The 19,198-nt window shown below is 50.2% G+C and overlaps 2 protein-coding genes across 2 annotated transcripts in view; both read right to left on the bottom strand.

Annotated features, from left to right (window-relative positions):
* Positions 1 to 291: 291 nt before the first annotated feature.
* LOC122919384 (kelch-like protein 9) lies at positions 292 to 5,951 on the bottom strand. The gene is made up of 4 exons (XM_044268381.1): positions 4,817 to 5,951; positions 2,976 to 3,228; positions 1,297 to 1,457; positions 292 to 1,112 (listed from the first exon to the last, which is right to left on the bottom strand). The coding sequence occupies exons 1-4, from the start codon at positions 5,852 to 5,854 to the stop codon at positions 732 to 734; spliced, it is 1,833 nt and encodes a 610-aa protein (XP_044124316.1). The 5' UTR covers positions 5,855 to 5,951; the 3' UTR covers positions 292 to 731.
* Positions 5,952 to 6,685: 734 nt separating this feature from the next.
* Positions 6,686 to 19,198, bottom strand: part of LOC122946129 (endoplasmic reticulum mannosyl-oligosaccharide 1,2-alpha-mannosidase-like) — a 13,620-nt gene continuing 1,107 nt past the window's right edge. The window contains exons 2-13 of the mRNA XM_044305501.1: positions 17,363 to 17,471; positions 15,914 to 16,056; positions 15,712 to 15,833; positions 14,683 to 14,792; positions 14,226 to 14,411; positions 13,448 to 13,596; positions 11,753 to 11,941; positions 11,467 to 11,657; positions 11,238 to 11,358; positions 10,588 to 10,785; positions 10,372 to 10,503; positions 6,686 to 9,773 (exon numbers count right to left, since the gene is read on the bottom strand). Coding sequence (XP_044161436.1) covers positions 9,573 to 9,773; positions 10,372 to 10,503; positions 10,588 to 10,785; positions 11,238 to 11,358; positions 11,467 to 11,657; positions 11,753 to 11,941; positions 13,448 to 13,596; positions 14,226 to 14,411; positions 14,683 to 14,792; positions 15,712 to 15,833; positions 15,914 to 16,056; positions 17,363 to 17,471 — 1,851 coding nt within the window. The 3' untranslated portion in view covers positions 6,686 to 9,572. The remainder of the gene's footprint in view (positions 9,774 to 10,371; positions 10,504 to 10,587; positions 10,786 to 11,237; positions 11,359 to 11,466; positions 11,658 to 11,752; positions 11,942 to 13,447; positions 13,597 to 14,225; positions 14,412 to 14,682; positions 14,793 to 15,711; positions 15,834 to 15,913; positions 16,057 to 17,362; positions 17,472 to 19,198) is intronic.

Genomic DNA, 19,198 nt, shown 5'->3' on the forward strand with positions numbered 1-19,198 from the left:
TTCACATCTGCATTCTGGATTCCGTTATAACATAAAATAACGGAATCCATAAGACAGAAGCCTTTAAGAGGCATTCAGTTTTGATCCGTCTTCATTGAAGTCTATGGGAATCATAACGGATCCGTCTGGTTCCCGTTATGCAAGACGGAAAACTAAGTCCTGTCGACAGGACTTTTTTCTCCATTCTGCATAACGGAAACTGGACGGATCCGTTACGATTCCCATAGACTTCTATTAAGACAGAATGCCTTTTAAAGGCTTCCGTTTTGCATTCCGTCATAATACAAGACTATGGGCAGCATAATGGATCCGTCCTTCCGTCTTATAGATTCCGTCATTTTCCGTTATAACCATGTTATAACGGAAAGTCATAACGGAATCCAGAACGTAGATGTGAACCCACCCTAACATCGTCATAAAGGGGCACTCTAATGATTAACTTCAATCAGGCGAGCCGTGAAAGTGTAATTGATGGCCCTAACGGGAACCGGATTCGTTTAATCATCTCGGGATCCATCACTGATCCGAGTTGTGTCCTATTAGTACATGATGTAATGTGGGGGGCCCGGATCAAGACCCCCCCCCCCCTTTGTAAGAGAAGAAAGCCGCAGCCACGAGAGCTGCCTCTGATTTTCTATGGCTGCCCTGTAGCCGATGAGAACAGGGTTTCACGCCTCATCCCACCTACCACTGGGGGCCCTAAAATAGGACAATGGACTCGCCCTCGCCGGTTACAATTCCCTCTCGTGTTTTCCGGTGATGAACAGGTTCAGAGTCGATCGCTTCTTGTTCGGGACGGCCGAGCTTTCCTCTTCCTTCTCCCGATTCTCTATCATCCCGTGAGGCAGTTTAATGGCGCATGAAGCGTGGTCCACCAGCGGTCGCGGCAAGGAGCCCGCCTTCTTCCAGGCTTTGGCCTCGGGGTCATACACGAAGACGCCATCTTCTTTATTCATACGCCTTAAGGAGCCCCCTCCGGTGATGAAAAGCTTGGAATTGTGGGTGGTTATACTGAACTGGCAGCAGTCGAAGGGCGAGAGCTTGAGGGCGCTCCACTGGTCGCTGGCTGGACAGTAATACTCTGTCTCATTCACATGGATCCATTCCTTCGCCTAAAAAAAGAGAAATCGAAGACAGTTGCAGTACCTTTTATTGGAGCATGGAGGCGATGTGGAACCCATGCAAAAAAAAAATAATTTTTAATTTCGGCATCCATTGTGCACCTGATTATTGGAATATTTTAAAACATTTTGAAACTTCACCAAAAAGCAAAACCGCTGACATTCTGCTACTCACTGCGTTCAAAGTGCGCCCGCCGACGCAGAATATTTTGTCTCCGACAGCGGCCATTCCGTGATCACAGCGGGAAAACATCATGGCGCGATTTACCACCCATCGCTTCAGTCTTGGCAAATAGCTGTACACCTCATTAAGGGTCTTACTCGTGGAATACCCCCCTGCGGGCAAATAAATGGCAAGTCAAAGAGGAGCACCAGCAGCGCAGAGTATTTTAGGAATAGAGTGTACTGACCATTGGGGGGGGGGGGGGGGGCGGCCGTGACCTGTCCGTTCGTGTTAGTCAGGACAGGCCTGCATGTGGAAAGTCACTGTCACGACCCCTGGTCATGGTCGTGACTCCTTGGGAGCCGCATGCAGTTATCCGCGGTCTGGTGTTGTCGCAACCGCAGCTGGGGGCACTTAGTGGTTTGCCTCAGGTGCGGTTGCCGCGAATAACAGGCATGCGTGCGGTTGCCCTTGGCAACGTGTTTTGGTGTGCACGTCCTTCGTCTGTGTTTGTGTGCACTTCCTGGTCTGTTTGTTGTGCACGAGGTTGTATGCACTTGGACACCTCCCTTCACCTGCGGTTGTCCGCGGCAACGTCTGGTGTTGTGCATGTGGTGGCAGGGTCTCTGCCTCCTGGTTGTTCTGCAGGACACGGTGGCCACGCATGCCGTTGCCAGCGGTGACAGGTGAGTGAGTGTGTGTGCTATTCCCCTTTAAGTTGGTGTTTTCCTTTCTGTGGTGTAGGAAGGGTTAACTCCCTTCCCAGTGTGTGTGTTGTCACTGGGTGTGGTTGACTGGTGGGTGTGGCCTCTTGGCCTATAAAGCCTCAGTTCCTGGCTTGGTTCAGGAGGTTGCTCTCAGCCATGCTGGCTGGAGCAGCCTCCTGTCACCGCCATCTGCCTGGTGAGGACCATCCTTCTGGTCATAAAACCTTGTTAGTAAAACCTTTGTTACCTTGTCTGATGTTATGTTTATGTGTATGTGGTTGCTGGCTTGTTGCACCTTATGGTTCCCTGTGTGATGTATGGTGTGTGCTGTTGTCTTCTCTGTCGTTGTAGACAGACAGCACTTTTGCATGGGTTCTGGGCGGTGTGTTTGTGGCAGGTAGGTGAGGTTGAAGTTCCACATACCTGCCACTGCCATAAGTGGTATTGGATTCCCTTTATTTCCAGCTTGGCCTTTCTAGGCTCCTGTTCCTCCGTGTTCTGGAGGAACAGGTAGTCTATCCAGCTCCTAGCCTAGGGACCTGCGGAGGGATAGTAGGGACCCGAGGTTCCTGCGCATGGGTCCTCCTACCCTAAAGGTCGGCCCATGCAGGTTAGGAGTTAGGGTCAGATCAGGGAGACTTTAGGAGGTGACCTGCTCCCTGATCCTGTGGTCTTGCAGCGACCAAACATCTCCGGGTACCGCACGGCTGGGGGTTTCCCCCACCGCCAGTCGTGACAGTCACAGACTGGTGAAAGCAGCACAGAGTATTTCATATGTCTCTGCTGAGATTAGGTGGGGGCTGTGACCTATCCACAGAGCTATACGTGACAAGCAAGCGGCATATAAGACTGACCGCAGCACAGAGCATTTCAGAAAGGGGGGGGTTGACCTACTGGGGGACAGTGACCTGTCTGTTCATGTGAGGAGGGGAATGAATGGAGACAGGCGGGCGGCAAAGTTTTGAGTGTTTTAGGAGAATTTACCGGAAATGTACACAATGCTCTTATGGGTCGTTCCGGCATGATCTGCCACCGGGACAGGAAAGGGGGCGCTATACTCCCACTTGTTTTCAGCAGGGTGATACTCCTCCACGCTCTGGGAGAGGTGACCCAACAGGGACCCTCCGCCGACTGCGATTATACGTTCACCAATCACTTCCGTGTGGAAACGCGTTCTTCTCTCCAACATGCCGGCAACTTGTAGCCATGAGCCGGAGCGCGGGTCAAACCGGAATACCTGCAGGGAGGGCGACACGATCCAGAAGGTTATATACAAACAGGGCTAGTAGACGTATGCCCGGAGGAGGGGTGATCCCAACTATGGAAGGTTGTCACAGCCCCGCCCCTTCATGGCGTGGAGGTTAGCCCCAGGTACGATCACGAACATCTACTATATCTGCAGTGACATGAAGCGCCTGCAGATGGCGACACAGATCAGGAAATAATCCGGCTAGCATCAGTGATATTGCACTGGTTAAGGGATAGTTCACGGGACCGTGCCGTTTTTTGCGGTCCGCAAATTGTGGATCCACAAAAAACGGATGCCGCCCGTGTGCCTTCTGCGGAACGGAACAGGAGGCCCATTAAAGAAATGCCTATTCTTGTCCGCAAAATCGGACTTTTGCGGGGCCACGGAACAGAGCAACGGATGCGGACAGCAATCAGAGTGCTGTCTGCATCTTTTGCGGACCCATTGAAATTAATGGTTCCGTATGCGGAACGCAGAAAACGGGCCATATACGGAACGCAAAATACGTTCATGTGAACGAGCCCTAAGGCTACATGCACACGAACATTGTTGGTTTCCGTGTCCATTCCATTTTTTTTGTGGATAGGATGCGGATCCATTCATTTCAATGGGTCCGTAAAAAATGCGGACAGCACACCATGTGCTGTCCGCATCAGTATGTCCGCTCCGTTGCCCCCCCAAAAATACATCAAATAGAACATGTCCTATTCTTGTCCGTTTTAGGCATTGTTACAATGGATATGCCCCAAAATAAAATAAAAAAGGATGGCATACGGATGTCACCTGTTTTCTTTTTTTTTGCAGACCGCAAAACACATACGGTCGTGTGCATGTAGCCTAATACTGGGGGGCACTGGTTAAGGCTACATGCATAGGACCGTATGTGTTTTGCGTACGTATGTGTTTTCTGTACACAATCCGTTTTTTTTTTTGTTTTTTTTGCAGATCCACTGTAACAATGCCTAAAACGGACAAGAATAGGACATGTTCTATTTTATTTGTGGGGCTACAGAATGGACATACTAATGCAAAATGAATGGGTACGCATCCTATCCGCAAAAAAAAAACGTAACGGACACGGAAACAAACAACGTTCGTGTGCATGTAGCCTAAAGGGAGACCCTGGCGGCATATGTACGGGAACATTGTGTGTAAGAAAGTCCCATGGGAAAAATATGCAAACGGATTCATACTAGGGGCTGGCGTCCTGTACATATAATCATTTAAACGCAAAAAGTTCTGCAACTTTCTGATACTTTGTGTTCCAGTTCCTCACCATTTGCAAGATCTCTGCTTGCTGACATAATGTTTCAGTGCAGACCGTCCTCTAGGAACCATACACATCAACAGCTGCACAATGTTACGATGTATCAGTCTTCAATCTAGTCTGGATACAATTGTAAGAAATGCACGTTTCCATTCACACACAGCAAGCAGAGATCTTGAAAATGGTGAACTGGAACACAAATTATATCAAACTTTTCCTTCTAGCAATGATCAGGTTGGTGGACCCCTTCTAGCGTAGTGTGCCCAATGCCTGTATTCCTCCATAAAGCCCAGTAAATAAAGTCGTTACCTCATTCGATGGATGTTTTCCCGACGGGTCGAACCTGGTTTGCCCTCCGAGGACGTACAGGAAGTCATTGATGACCGCCACGCAGTGATTATAGACCGGGGAGCACATCTCTCCAAGCTCGGACCACGTGCTGCCATCGTCATTTTGCACCCAAATACTGCCCAGGACCTGGTTGTCATTCGTCCTTCCACCCAAAACCAGGAGCTGGTCAGAACTGGACCTTATGGTGGCGCCATCACAGAGCAGCGTGGGCTGAGCGTAAACCTGCGAGTGGTACTTCAGGGCCTCCTGCAGGTACCGAAAGCAGCTGGAGTCGGTTTTCATGACGGGCGTCTCCTTCACGCATCTCTGAAGGTCTTCTAGAGGAATCAGCGAGAAGCGGATCCTCTTGAGAACATCTGCAGCTTCCCTCAGCCTGGCGGTGTCGTGCTGCAACCAGGACACCGCGACTCGGAACAGATCCAGCTCGCTGCAGCCCGGAACGTCTTCCCTCTCCAGGATTTCGCACAGCGTCCCTTTGTCTACAAGATTCAGGTCTCTGAAATGACCGGGGACGTGTTGATGGTGGTGGCCAACATAGCCTCCAGCCTTCTCCTTCAGCTCCTCCGGCCCGTGCCTCTTGGTCATCTTCAGCACATCCAAACAAGTTTCTTGGTTCAGCCCGTCTTCTAAAAAACGGAAGCAGAGCTTGACCGCCTCCCGGACAAGCAGGACCTCTGCCACCCGCAAGGTGTCTTCAACGCTGTCCCAAGACAGGTGGAGTTTGTTGGAGTAGATGAAGTCCAGGACGTTCTGAAGCCCCTTGGCACTGACATCCTTCAGCCTTACGGAGTTGTCGACTTTAGGATCAGTAAACAGCAGCTTACAGTAAGAGCTGGCCGAGGCTAGTATAAGCTTGTGGGCCGGGAAGAGCACCCCATCGGCCTCCAGCGTCACATCGCACAGGTCCTGCTGGGTACGGAATTGCCGTATCCTCTCCAGCAGTTTCTCGGGGTAGTTGTCGGAAGTGAAGGTGCTGTTGACGGATCCGTTATGCATACTGGCTATAAGGTATCTGTCCGGCACATAGCAGGTAGCTGCTGCCACCAGGTTCCTCGGCAGAAAGATTTCACATTGTGTGCTTAGCGTCGTCAGCTACAACACGCCCGCCTGGCAATGACCCATATCTGTCCCCCCACAACAATAGCACCAATGACCCCTGGGGCTCCGTGCATCACGCCCGATTGGCTGAGGCGGAGCAGGTAGAACTAGAGCAAGCCCGGGCTTGTGCACCATAGAAACAAGTCTAAAGGAATGTAAAAGGTCGACAGTAACAATACAGGTGTAATATATCTAATGCAGCACGTACCTACCTTCCCAGGAAACACCGTCCCCATAGACTGCAGCATTTCCAGAACCGAACAACCCACTGTTCATCCTGAGCCTCCTGATTCATGAACAGTATGCCAGACTGACACAGATGTCAACGTGTATGTATGTGGCCTCTCAAGGACAAGGTAAGAAAGCTGGGCACTTGGCAGCATCTTTGTTGGCAGCTATAATTACCCAGCTTTCCCAAAAACAGATACAAAGCAGCGGCTGAACACACGTCAATGGCCAATGAAGTCCTCTTTTCTGATACAGAGCTCCAAATCCTCTGCGTAGACACAGAATAGCAAGATAACATTCTGCTACCTGCAGCCACCACTAGAGGGAGCTCCCTGCATTCTGGGTTACTATTGAGGCCAATGTATAAACGGTAGACAGGGAGCTCCCTCTGGTGGTGGCTGCAGGTACAGAATACATCGATCACTAGGCAGGGGATTTGGAGCTCTGTATCAGGAAAGACAATTATATTGTTAGCAGAGCAATAATAACAAGTGACACAGATTAACTCAATGTGATCTTTACTGGAGCCGGCAAGGTAAACATTACAGGATGTCAGCGCAAGGGATACAGCGTCGGGTAATTACAAGCAAAATTAAAAAAAATTATAATAATTTATTTCACAGTTTTAATGAAAAACTAAAAACTGTCCTAAGACATTCGAAAGCTGCAAGGAATGGACCGTGCAGAAGATGCGGAATGACCGGAATAGAATTCTCACTTACCATAGGCGAATGTATACTGATGTGGTAGACAATTGCATAAAGAGTAACTCCCTCATATGCCCTTGCCTTGGGAATCCCTCCCTTTGGAAGCAGGGATGACTGGGAAGTGGCCACTAATGGACTGTAGTCCGAGCCCCTATTAACCCTACGGAGTGAGCGGGCATACTTTACAATGGATGGAATGCCAGCCTGCAGTACCTGTCGTCCACCACTGGTGGCACCGGTGAGCAATGGATCCGGCCCTTTGCTTATAGCGCCCCCTAACTTCATATTGGCATGAATGTCTGTTACTCAAACCTGAAAAAAGGGAGAATTGACATCGAGACGCGACGATAATGAGGCTGCTGGAGATCGGAGACATCCGTAGAAAAGAAGAAAAACAATAAAACGGGCGACAGACTCAACTTAAAGGACCACTCCGCCGACTGAGTTGCTTTGCACACGTTGTTGTGCCTTATACTCCAATCACATCCACAGCACCCTTTCCCGTTCCTGCTCCATTGACTCTGCTGCATCGTGTTGTAGGGGGATGCAGTGGTTTGATACGCCACAACTTGCACAATCCTAAGGCTACGGCTGATTCCAGGCCGCACGATGCAGATCTGGATGTGACTGGAGTATAAGACGTGACCCAACGTATGTAGATGTGACGGGATGCGGAGCTACCCTTTAAGAGGAGTCATGCCTAAAGCACAGGGGATAGAGAGGAATGAGCTGGACCCCAATCTGACACCTCCGTGGTTTCACCAGCAGGGGGAGCAGTACTTTATAGGACTCCAGCGATCAATTGTTATTGGCCCTAGAAGGCGACCAGACGCCGGTAAACAAGGAGGTCGATATATACATATGCACATATATACACCAGTCACCCATATATACCCCCCCACTATGAAATAAACTATATATATATATATAATAAAGAAGAATATATTACCCTCCATGTATATAATAGCATCACCCTCATCATCCCCTATTATAACCAGTGGTCTATGATACAACCCGGGTGCAGCGAATGGATCGCACTGGAGCTATGAATCCTGAATTGCACTTCGCCGGTAATGGCCGCTTTGGTTCATGAGGACTCGAGGGGGGGGGGGGGGGCGATTAGGACGCCAATCGACTGCCGCACCCCCTCCCCCCCTAAATCCTCAACATTGCATCAGCTATAGGTCGGGGATCCACACGGCATGGACTGTGGATACACTAACACCCGATGCCCCCCCGGTACACGTCAATCATGGGGTTCTCACCAGCAAAAGACCCAATTACCCATTCACACTGGTTAGTGCATAGAACCCCATTTTTCTTTTTTTACACCCCCCCCCCCAAAAAAAAAAATTTGGAGGGAGTTGCTCCAATTGCACTCTCCCTTCTCACAAGACAAGACGTAGGGGGGGGGGGTCCATATTCTTAGAGCTACTGTCCCTTTAAGGCATAGGACAGCATCCCTCATCCAGTTCCAGGCATATAAGTAAATGACCCCCCCCCCAGTCGCCCGCCACACGGAGCAGACAGGTCACAGCTATAGTGGGATTTAGTCACAGTGTTCCCCAGTAAAGACAAGCGGGACGGCTTCCTGGCCTGACAAATATCCAGTCCTCAGCTTAAACGTCGTCATTCCTGAGTTATATAAAGTTCTACCCATCAAATACTTTTACTTTTACTTTTTTTTTTTTTTTTTTTAAAGGTCCAAAATTTTATAAAATATTAAAATGAAAAAGGATCAGATCCCCTTCACACGGCCCTAGAGTTATAACTGTGCCTGCTTCAGCCACCACTAGGGGGAGCTCACCGCCTCTCGGTGTCGTACGGCTCCCATAGAACTCCCCCTAGTGGTGACAGAAGAATCTACACATTTTTATTAATCTTTCTCACCTTAATTTTTATGACCAATTACTTTTACAGATTTATCGTAAAATATACAGATTTTTCAATACATTTTTAATTTTTAATTGTATTTAACTAGATTATCGGGCAGTCAGCGTATCTGAGTTTTCCATGAAAGACATTTATCACCCCAAGTGTACGATGGCTGGGGGTCCGACCACTGAGATGCCCCCTGATCACAACAATGGGAGACCCTAATTTCCCTGCGTGCACATGGGACCACCGCTCCATTCAGTTCAATGGGACTGCCGAGTATGGCGTTCGGCTATCGCCACCCGTTCCGTAGAAGCCGTAGAAGTGAACCCCCATTCTTGTGATCAATGGATTGGTCATCAGCGATCAGACACATAAGCTTTACAGCTGGCACCTGGACGTGAAGCTGCCCATTGAGGTCTATGGGCGAGTGTACTGGGCATGCTCAGTGCAAGAAGAGGGAGCGGTGAGCGTCGCCCAACACAATTACCAAACTCTATGACTGTGTGAAGGGAATCAGGGAGGGAATTTTGGACCCATTTAGACCAAGACGGATGGGTTTGCTGCCTCTGGCGGTCACTATCAGAAGGTCCAGGCTTCTAGTCCTGAGTTGGTTTTCGGCAGCCTCTGGACCGGCGCCTCGCCCTTTACACCTCCCCGACGGCAGAAACAAAGACCCAAGAACCTGCAGGTCTGACGTCTAAAGAGAAAAACAAGGCAGCGCTCAGACGGGCTGTCATGGACGGCCGCTGGGGTCTCATAGAGGAGGCCTACAAGAGCCGCCAGATGGCTACGTCGTCGCCACGCTAGGAGGTCCAGATCGGGAGCGGGTGCGCCTCTGTGTTGAAGACAAACTTGTCCAAGTTCAGCAAATCAACGTCGTCGGAAAAAAGTAGAAATAGGTATTTTAGGGTCTCCCCCAGGAAGAAGCTCTCCATTTTGTCCCGCGGCTCGGGGTTGGTGGCGCTCTGCACGTTGTTGATGGACGAGTAGCCGCCGGATTGGACCTGATGAGACAAGGTAAAATTAAAAGGGGCAGTCCGTGATTAGAAAAACATGGCTGCTTTCATCCCAAAACAGCACCACCCCCATCAACAGGTTGTGTTTGGTACTGCAGCTCCACTGGAGCCAAGACACAACCCTTGGACGGATGTGCTGCTGTTTTTGGAAGAACCTAGCCATATATTTTTGTAATCATGGACAACCCCTTTAAACTGAGGTTCACGCTATAATCAGAGGATGCAAGCGGCGATTGCATAATGAAATCCTCACCAGCAGCACAAATCTCTGATAGTTTGTTACAATGTATCAGTGCAGGCAACACAACTGTATGGCTCACAGAGGATTGTCTGGACTGGATGCAACTGTAACAAACAGCTGTGAGAAGCATGGAATTAGGACGGTTTTTACCGCCTGGAATGCAAAGTTCCTAGTCACTGATAGCAAGCAGAGATCTTAAAAATGGGAACTACTTATAATAATCAAATTTACGTCCATGGCCGGCTTTAGCTGCACAGACTATTACCCTGGAACCATAGTATAGCCATTTACAAGGGGGTCGGCCACAGAAGACCCCAGTAAAAACGGTTGGTGTGGATACGATACCCTGGTGTACTTGTTGAAGTTCTGCAGAATCTCCCAGCCCCAATCCTGATACTTCGTGTCACCGGTGAAGCGATAGAGATAGAAGAGGCTTTCCACCGTCTCGGGCCGCAGGAGGTTGTGTCTGTCCGCAGGCTGCAGAGACAGAAAATGGACGTAGGAGGTGAAACTCCAAGACACGCGGGTTCCTTTAAGAACCCCATAGAACCAGGGACTTACCTTGACGTCTATGTCCTTACTCCCGATTGCAGCGTGCAGGAAGAAGTGCGAGATCTCTGGGCTCAAGCCGGTCTCCATCTGCTTGTACATCTGATAGCAGGTCTCCATGAGGGCCACAGCTATCTCCATGTGATCACTGGTGATCCCGTTATGGGCCCCTAAAGCCAACGCCCCCGGCAGGAAGCAGACGAGATGATCCTGAGAGAGTAAAAGTCGTGACTAATGACCCCCAGGAACAATGGTGACAATTACCAAGTCCGTGCGTCGTTCATTTTGTAGCCCCTTCCCCACGATGATCTGCTGGGACATTAGGCTTGCTGGAGCAGAAGTAATAGGACGCGGTGAGAATGCAGGCCATGTGAGCGAAGACGGGAGGCGTAGAATGGCGGTAATGTAATAGATCACACCCCCAGACTTACCTCTCAGGATGGAGCGCTGTGTACTCACCGCTCCCTGGTCTTCTCCAGGCCCGTGTTTCACTGTGACCTGAGTACGTCCTGAGGCTGTACGCAGTCAGGCACACGGAGCGGCGAGTACAGGCAGCGCTACGGTTACCGCTCCTGCATACCAGGGAGTGCTTCAATATTAGAGGCGCTCACTAGTATTCACTTTTGGGGGAAAAGAAATGAAAAATACGGCAATGTTCTCACCATTTTGGGGCTGAAGTGACCATGAGAAAGCTCCCCGACGAACGTCAGTTTGTTTGGCTCAGATTTTCGGAGCAGGTTTTTCTTGACGCCTTCAATGGCCTGGATGTAATCCTCTAAGAACCTGTGGGCAAACCGAAAAGTTCCAATGCAAGGGTTGTACTAGATATAGCGGAACGCAAGAGGCAGAGGCCTTATTAGTAAGTAAGTAAGGGACCCCCCCCAAACTTACGAGGGCTCTTTTTTGCCGCTCTGAATCCACTGCTTGAGCAAATACTCATAGTAGCTGTCAGCTCGAGCGCCCAGCGTGAAGACTCCAAGATGGCTGAACTGTCCGCTGTTGGTATTGATGAACATGGGCACCAGGCCGTCACGCTTCCCCGGCAGAGTGTGGACGTGCTGGGTGACCTGATCCACCACTTTCTGGAAGAAAAAATAAATAAAAATCCTGATCTATACCTACACGGGACCTTAGCCAAAAAATAAAAATAATGTAAAGTATGAGAAGTACTAAGTACCCTGAACTGTTCATCTCCCGTCAACCGGGCCAGCTCGCGGAACTCCAACTGGACGCTGGTCACTTCGGCCACTGTGCTGTCGGAGGTCCAGCGCGGAGGGTGGGCAGTGCCCCTGCCAATGTTGACATCGGAGAAAGGCACTTTGGACGGGGTGTTGAAGGCTGGGAGAAGGCGAGCGCCGATGTCTCTCTGGGGACGGAAACAGAAATATAACAGGATGGGGGATTTGAGAACTCGGGGCGAGGAACACAAAAGTGGAAAACAGTATTCCTAGGACTCGAAATTAAGCGGGAGCACGAAATAGCTAATCGACCCTTTTTTCCGTTACGCCATTCCCCGTATTGGATTTAAAAAAGAATAATAATTTAATAGTATGGCCGTTTTTTTAGATGCGGTGATGCCCATGATTAGGGATGTGCGAATTTCATATTTTAAAGTTCGTGTGCGGGTTCATGTTGTGGTATTTACTGAATTGCGTTATGGATTCCGTTACCATGGAGAAGAACGCAATTCCTAACGGAATGCCTTAAGAGGCATTCCGTCATAATAGAAGTGCCATCCCGTTTCTGTTATGCAGGGGAGTCCTCTCCAGCATAACGTAAACCGGACGGATCCGTTTTGCAGCCCATAGACTTCTATTACGACGGAATCAAAAACGGAATGCCTCTAAAAGACATTCCGTTACGGAATTGCGTTCTGGTCCATGGTAACGGAATCCATAACGCAATTCAGTAAATACCACAACACGAACTTCAAAATATAAAATTCGCTCATCCTTAACCATGATCTTTATATTTTTGTTGTTATTTATGTTTTTTTTTAATTCTATTTAAACTTTTTTTATTTTTTATATATTTCTTTACATCTTTTTTTAATGGTTTTGTAGCTCGTACTTGAGGCTACAAAACTTTGTATTTTTTTCAATTCTGTACTATTGTGTTAATTATATATCTATATTGGTACTAGAATTGCTCATTTTTTATGTTGGCCGCCTGCTGGCCAAAAAAGGAATTGCAGCTCCAATACCCTGGGTCTCTTCAGAGAGACCCAGCGTATTGAAACCAATTACCAACATCCTCATTGGCCGCCGGTAAGAAGCCTGGAAGCGCATGCTTCTGTGTTTTTGAGCTTTTAGATGCCGTAAATCTTGATCACGGCATCTAAAGGCTTTAACGACCGCGATCGGCATTATTCTCGGGGCGCGGTCATTAGCTGCACGTCTCTGCTGTTTGAAAAAGCAGAGACCCGCTGGCCATGGTGCCCGCCATGTTAACCCATCACCGTAAATGTATGGCGCTGGAAGCAAAAGAGTTACACTGTAATAGCAATTCCTCTGATTACCACCAGATGGGGATAGATCAGTTGTTACAATTCCAACCACCAGATGGCAACATAACACTGGCACACAGACCAAGAATCTGCAACCTTCAGCTCTCCAGGTGTGGTGAAACTACAACTCCCAGCATGCCCTGACAACCTAGGACTGTCAAGGCATGCTGGGAGTTATAGTTTCACCACAGCTGGAGAGCTACAGGCTGCAGATCATGCTCCGGGCATTACTTTGTCTCATACATTACCCCCCTCCCATCCCGTATGATGTCAGGGCACCCTGTACTGCGCTCCATTCCACTGGGTATGAACAATGGTGCGCGGGCGGGAGAAGCTCAGGTAGGTATGTAACAGAGCGGAACGTACCGCCTTCTCGAGGAACAGCGGGTCCTGGGTCAGGTGGTAGGTGCTCAGCAGCCCTCCCAAGATCCGGATGGTGCTCTCAAACAGGTTGACGTCAACATTTTTATCAAAAGACAGCTGGGTGGCCACCCATTCCCGGGCCTCCCGAAACTCTAAAGTAAAAGAGAGGATAGATATATTTAAAGGGACAGCGACATACTAAAAGATAACATTATGGGGGGGGATGGGTTACAGGAGCAGAGACCCCCATCCAGCGAGACCATGGCGCCGCACACTGCTGGAAGATGTTCATTTTGATGAAAGTAAAAGCAAATTTCAAATATTTGCCTCTGCTTGCTGTCAGTGAATGAGAACATACTGCTTTACATCCAGAGGCTTCAAACCCTGTAAAAGGCCAAACCATCTCACAGCTGAAGGTTTGTTGCAAGAAGATCCTCTCCCCCATACTGGCAGTTTGTTACAATGTATCAGCCTGGAATCACAGAGGACTGTCTCAACTGGACACCACTGTGGCTGTGAGAAGCGTTAGGACAGGCCTCTGGATGAAAAAGAGGAAGGTTTCCACTCCCCGTCAGCAAGCGGAGATCTTGAAAGTGGTGAATGGGAAGAGAAGTCCGACACAACAATGGAGACGCCTTATCGTCCAGAGACCGCACAGCACCTCTTCACCTCTATGAGAATGACTGGCACAGCAGCATGGAGATCAGCGGCGCCGCTGACACAGACATCCCAGGGGTTCAGCATGTCATCCAAGCCCCCCCCCCCCCCCGAGAGGCGTCACCTTCTTTCAGGCCCAGGATCCACATGGTGTCCAGCGCGTCTATGAGGGTGAGTCCCAGTCCAAACCATTCGCTGTGGGATTTGGAAATCGGCTTCAGCTCGTCGTGACCCCAGGCAAACTGCTTGTACCCGCTCCACGCGTGACGGAACGCCTCGATGACCGCCTCCTGCCGCTCACTGATGGGGACTAGGAGGGAAAACAAGATTTTCGACTTTTTCATAGACTTTGGGCATCAAACGCTCAATTTTGCTTGCTGTCATTGAATGGGAACACTCATGGCTTGCACCCACAGGCTACGTTACAAGAGGGAGCTGTGACACGACTGGGAACGATTTTGTGCCTCTGGATGTAGGCAAGCGATGGTGCCATTCACTGACAGCTAGCAGAATTGCTAAAAAATTAGGGGGGAAAAAAAACAACCACAAGGTGCATAAGAAAGTTATAAAACCTTTCCTACCCGGTTCCTTCTGCTCGGGGACATCCTGAGGTGGGGCCCTCGTGGGCTCCGGGGCTTTGACTGGAGAAGGGGCCAATGTCTGGACGGGTTCTATCACCGCTCCTCTCCAGCTGCAAATACACAAAGGAAACCGGAAAACGGTTCACCCATCTCTGCTTGCTGTCAGTGAATGCTAACCTTCATCATTTACACCATAGGCGTGCGCAGCCTATTGCATTAGGGTGTGCACCCTAAGGCCTCTTTCACACTGGCGTGTGCGGCCTGTTGCCGTATTGCGGACCACATTTGCGGATCCGCAATACACGGGTGCCGTTCCGTGGGCATTCTGCCTCATCCCATATGCCTCATTAGCCCCCCATATGCCTCATTAGCCCCCCATATGCCTCATTAGCCCCCCATATGCCCCAGGAGCCTCTTTTTTCATAAATTAAAAAACACTTACCTCTCTGCTCCTGGACGCCGCCCGCGATCCTCTTCCTCCTGCTGTCGGCTGTGCGCAGCCGACAGCCGAGGACCAGGAAGCGGTAAGTACAGAGCGCTCACCTCTTCCTGGTCCTCCGGTACTAATGAGTGCCTCCAAAATGGAAGCGCTTCCTTAGTATTTGCCGGCCAGCAGGCATGATTAGGGTGTGCCCAGGCACACCCCGTGCGCACACCTATCATTTACACCATGCCCGAGTCCTACTCCCACAGCGGATGCTCAGGATACAATGTGACACTGCGGGTAAGCTTGGCATTGTCTACACTGATACACTGTAACAAACACAGTACTGTATGCAGAAGTGGATGGGTTTTCTATTCACTGCGGGCAAACTGAGATTATGACAAATAATTGCAACAGAACATTATGTGCTAATCACTACATTTAATGTCAACCCTCTTAAGGGGACAGTACAAACCGCTGAGGAATGGCGCATCACTTAAAGGGCTATACGCTACCCGATGCTTGTGACAATGGGAAGGTTACGGCTTTGCCCCGCCCACAGCTCTGCTGATTGGCTAGGTGCGCTCACAGGGTTTTCCAGCTACCTTATGATTGGTTGGTTGTTGTCCGCTTCATCCGGCCGCTGCTCGTTATCTTCCAGCTTTTGGCCCTTGTCCGGTGGGGGTTGTAGATTTGGAGGTCCGCGCTTATTTGGTCTTCTGAGCTTCTACGGGAAAAAAAAAAACATAAAATAAAAAGTGAATACAATCAGACCCCATCCCCCTCCTCAGAGACCCCCCCCTATACCTGCTGGGGCAGTGGTGCAGGTTTTGGTAACTTGCCATCCGGATCTTCTGCTTCTTTGGGGGCTGGTAATACGGCTGGATGCGCGGGGTTAATGCCTGGCATGTCTCGACCCTCATTAACCCCTTCTATCTGGCTCGTTAGACCTAGGAGCAGACAGAAATAAGGGATTACAGAACTGCACCCCAATAATCCATCCCCCTCCTCTACTGCCAAAGAATATCTGCATCTGGGAAAGTTGGGTGATGACCGCCATTACTGAGCTTACAGAGACTGAACCCGGGGCGACCAAGAAATGTCCTGAATATAGAAGTGACAGCCCTGATCCTGGGTTACATCCTGTATTATACTCCAGAGCTGCACTCAGTATTCTGCTGGTGCAGTCACTGTGTACATACATTACTTATCCTGTACTGATCCTGAGTTACATCCTGTATTATACTCCAGAGCTGCACTCACTATTCTGCTGGTGCAGTCACTGTGCACATACATTACTTATCCTGTACTGATCCGGAGTTACATCCTGTATTATACTCCAGAGCTGCACTCACTATTCTGCTGGTGCAGTCACTGTGTACATACATTACTTATCCTGTACTGATCCTGAGTTACATCCTGTATTATACTCCAGAGCTGCACTCACTATTCTGCTGGTGGAGTCACTGTGTACATACATTACTTATCCTGTACTGATCCTGAGTTACATCCTGTATTATACTCCAGAGCTGCACTCACTATTCTGCTGGTGCAGTCACTGTGTACATACATTACTTATCCTGTACTGATCCTGAGTTACATCCTGTATTATACTCCAGAGCTGCACTCACTATTCTGCTGGTGCAGTCACCGTGTACATACATTACTTATCCTGTACTGATCCTGAATTACATCCTGTATTATACTCCAGAGCTGCACTCACTATTCTGCTGGTGCAGTCACTGTGTACATACATTACTTATCCTGTACTGATCCTGAGTTACATCCTGTATTATACTCCAGAGCTGCACTCACTATTCTGCTGGTGCAGTCACTGTGCACATACATTACTTATCCTGTACTGATCCTGAGTTACATCCTGTATTATACTCCAGAGCTGCACTCACTATTCTGCTGGTGCAGTCACTGTGTACATACATTACTTATCCTGTACTGATCCTGAGTTACATCCTGTATTATACTCCAGAGCTGCACTCAGTATTCTGCTGGTGCAGTCACTGTGTACATACATTACTTATCCTGTACTGATCCTGAATTACATCCTGCATTATACTCCAGAGCTGTACTCACTATTCTGCTGGTGCAGTCACTGTGTACATACATTACTTATCCTCAGTTACAGCCTGTATTATACTCCAGAGCTGCACTCGTTGACAGACTTTATATTGCTCATAGCTGTGGGTAGCACATATGTGGCGGTATAGCGGGGTGCGGTGCATGGATTTCAGCACTTACTCTTCCAGTGCTCGCCCAGGTTGGAGAAGGACACGACCCCGCACACGGCCAGCACGGTGCACAGGAACAGGATGATGCTGCGCTGTAACCTCGACAGCTGCTTCCATTTCTACAAGACAGGAAAGGTGAGGCCGGGGGAGGGGAGCCCCAGCAGAGACACAATGGACCCCAACATCCCACCCGGATACATGGAAGCCACACCCCCTCCTCTGCCCGGGCACATCAGGGCCCCGCGTGTCACCCGCTCATCACCTCATTACACCTGAGCCCGGTATATACATGCAGTGCCCCCTGCTGGTGCTGACTGGCACAGGTAACGCCCCCCACAGAGAATCCAAGAACACAGGAGACATGAGAATGTGGGGCACAGGGGAGGCCATATGACGCCCCCTACAGTGTAATGTAGCAGGGGGAGCTTAACCACCGATCAGCGGCGCCATCAAACCAGGGTAACCACAGAGCAGAGTCACCACTACGCTGGAGGAATCACCGATCAGCGGCGCCATCAAACCAGGGTAACCACAGAGCAGAGTCACCACTACGCTGGAGGAATCACCGATCAGCGGCGCCATCAAACCAGGGTAACCACAGAGCAGAGTCACCACTACGCTGGAGGAATCACCGATCAGCGGCGCCATCAAACCAGGGTAACCACAGAGCAGAGTCACCACTACGCTGGAGGAATCACCGATCAGCGGCGCCATCAAACCAGGGTAACCACAGAGCAGAGTCACCACTACGCTGGAGGAATCACAGATCAGCCGCGCCATCAAACCAGGGTAACCACAGAGCAGCGTCACCACTACGCTGGAGGAACCACCGATCAGCGGCGCCATCAAACCAGGGTAACCACAGAGCAGCGTCACCACTACGCTGGAGGAACCACCGATCAGCAGCGCCATCAAACCAGGGTAACCACAGAGCAGCGTCACCACTACGCTGGAGGAACCACCGATCAGCGGCGCCATCAAACCAGGGTAACTACAGAGCAGCGTCACCACAACGCTGGAGGAACCGCAGAGCAGCGTCACCGCAACGCTGGAGGAACCACAGATCAGCGGCACCATCAAACCAGGGTAACCACAGAGCAGCGTCACCACTACGCTGGAGGAACCACAGATCAGCGGCGCCATCAAACCAGGGTAACCACAGAGCAGCGTCACCACTACGCTGGAGGAATCACAGATCAGCGGCGCCATCAAACCAGGGTAACCACAGAGCAGCGTCACCACTACGCTGGAGGAACCACCGATCAGCGGCGCCATCAAACCAGGGTAACTACAGAGCAGCGTCACCACTACGCTGGAGGAACCACCGATCAGCGGCGCCATCAAACCAGGGTAACTACAGAGCAGCGTCACCACTACGCTGGAGGAACCACCGATCAGCAGCGCCATCAAACCAGGGTAACCACAAAGCAGCGTCACCACAACGCTGGAGGAACCGCAGAGCAGCGTCACCGCAACGCTGGAGGAACCACAGATCAGCGGCGCCATCAAACCAGGGTAACCACAGAGCAGCGTCACCACTACGCTGGAGGAACCACCGATCAGCGGCACCATCAAGCCAGGGTAACCACAGAGCAGCGTCACCACAATGCTGGAGGAACCACAGATCAGCGGCGCCATCAAACCAGGGTAACCACAGAGCAGCGTCACCACTACGCTGGAGGAACCACAGATCAGCGGCGCCATCAAACCAGGGTAACCACAGAGCAGCGTCACCACTATGCTGGAGGAACCACAGATCAGCGGCGCCATCAAACCAGGGTAACCACAGAGCAGCGTCACCACTACGCTGGAGGAATCACCGATCAGCGGCGCCATCAAACCAGGG

Source organism: Bufo gargarizans, chromosome 9, assembly GCF_014858855.1.
Source record: "Bufo gargarizans isolate SCDJY-AF-19 chromosome 9, ASM1485885v1, whole genome shotgun sequence".
Classification (NCBI taxonomy): domain Eukaryota; kingdom Metazoa; phylum Chordata; class Amphibia; order Anura; family Bufonidae; genus Bufo; species Bufo gargarizans.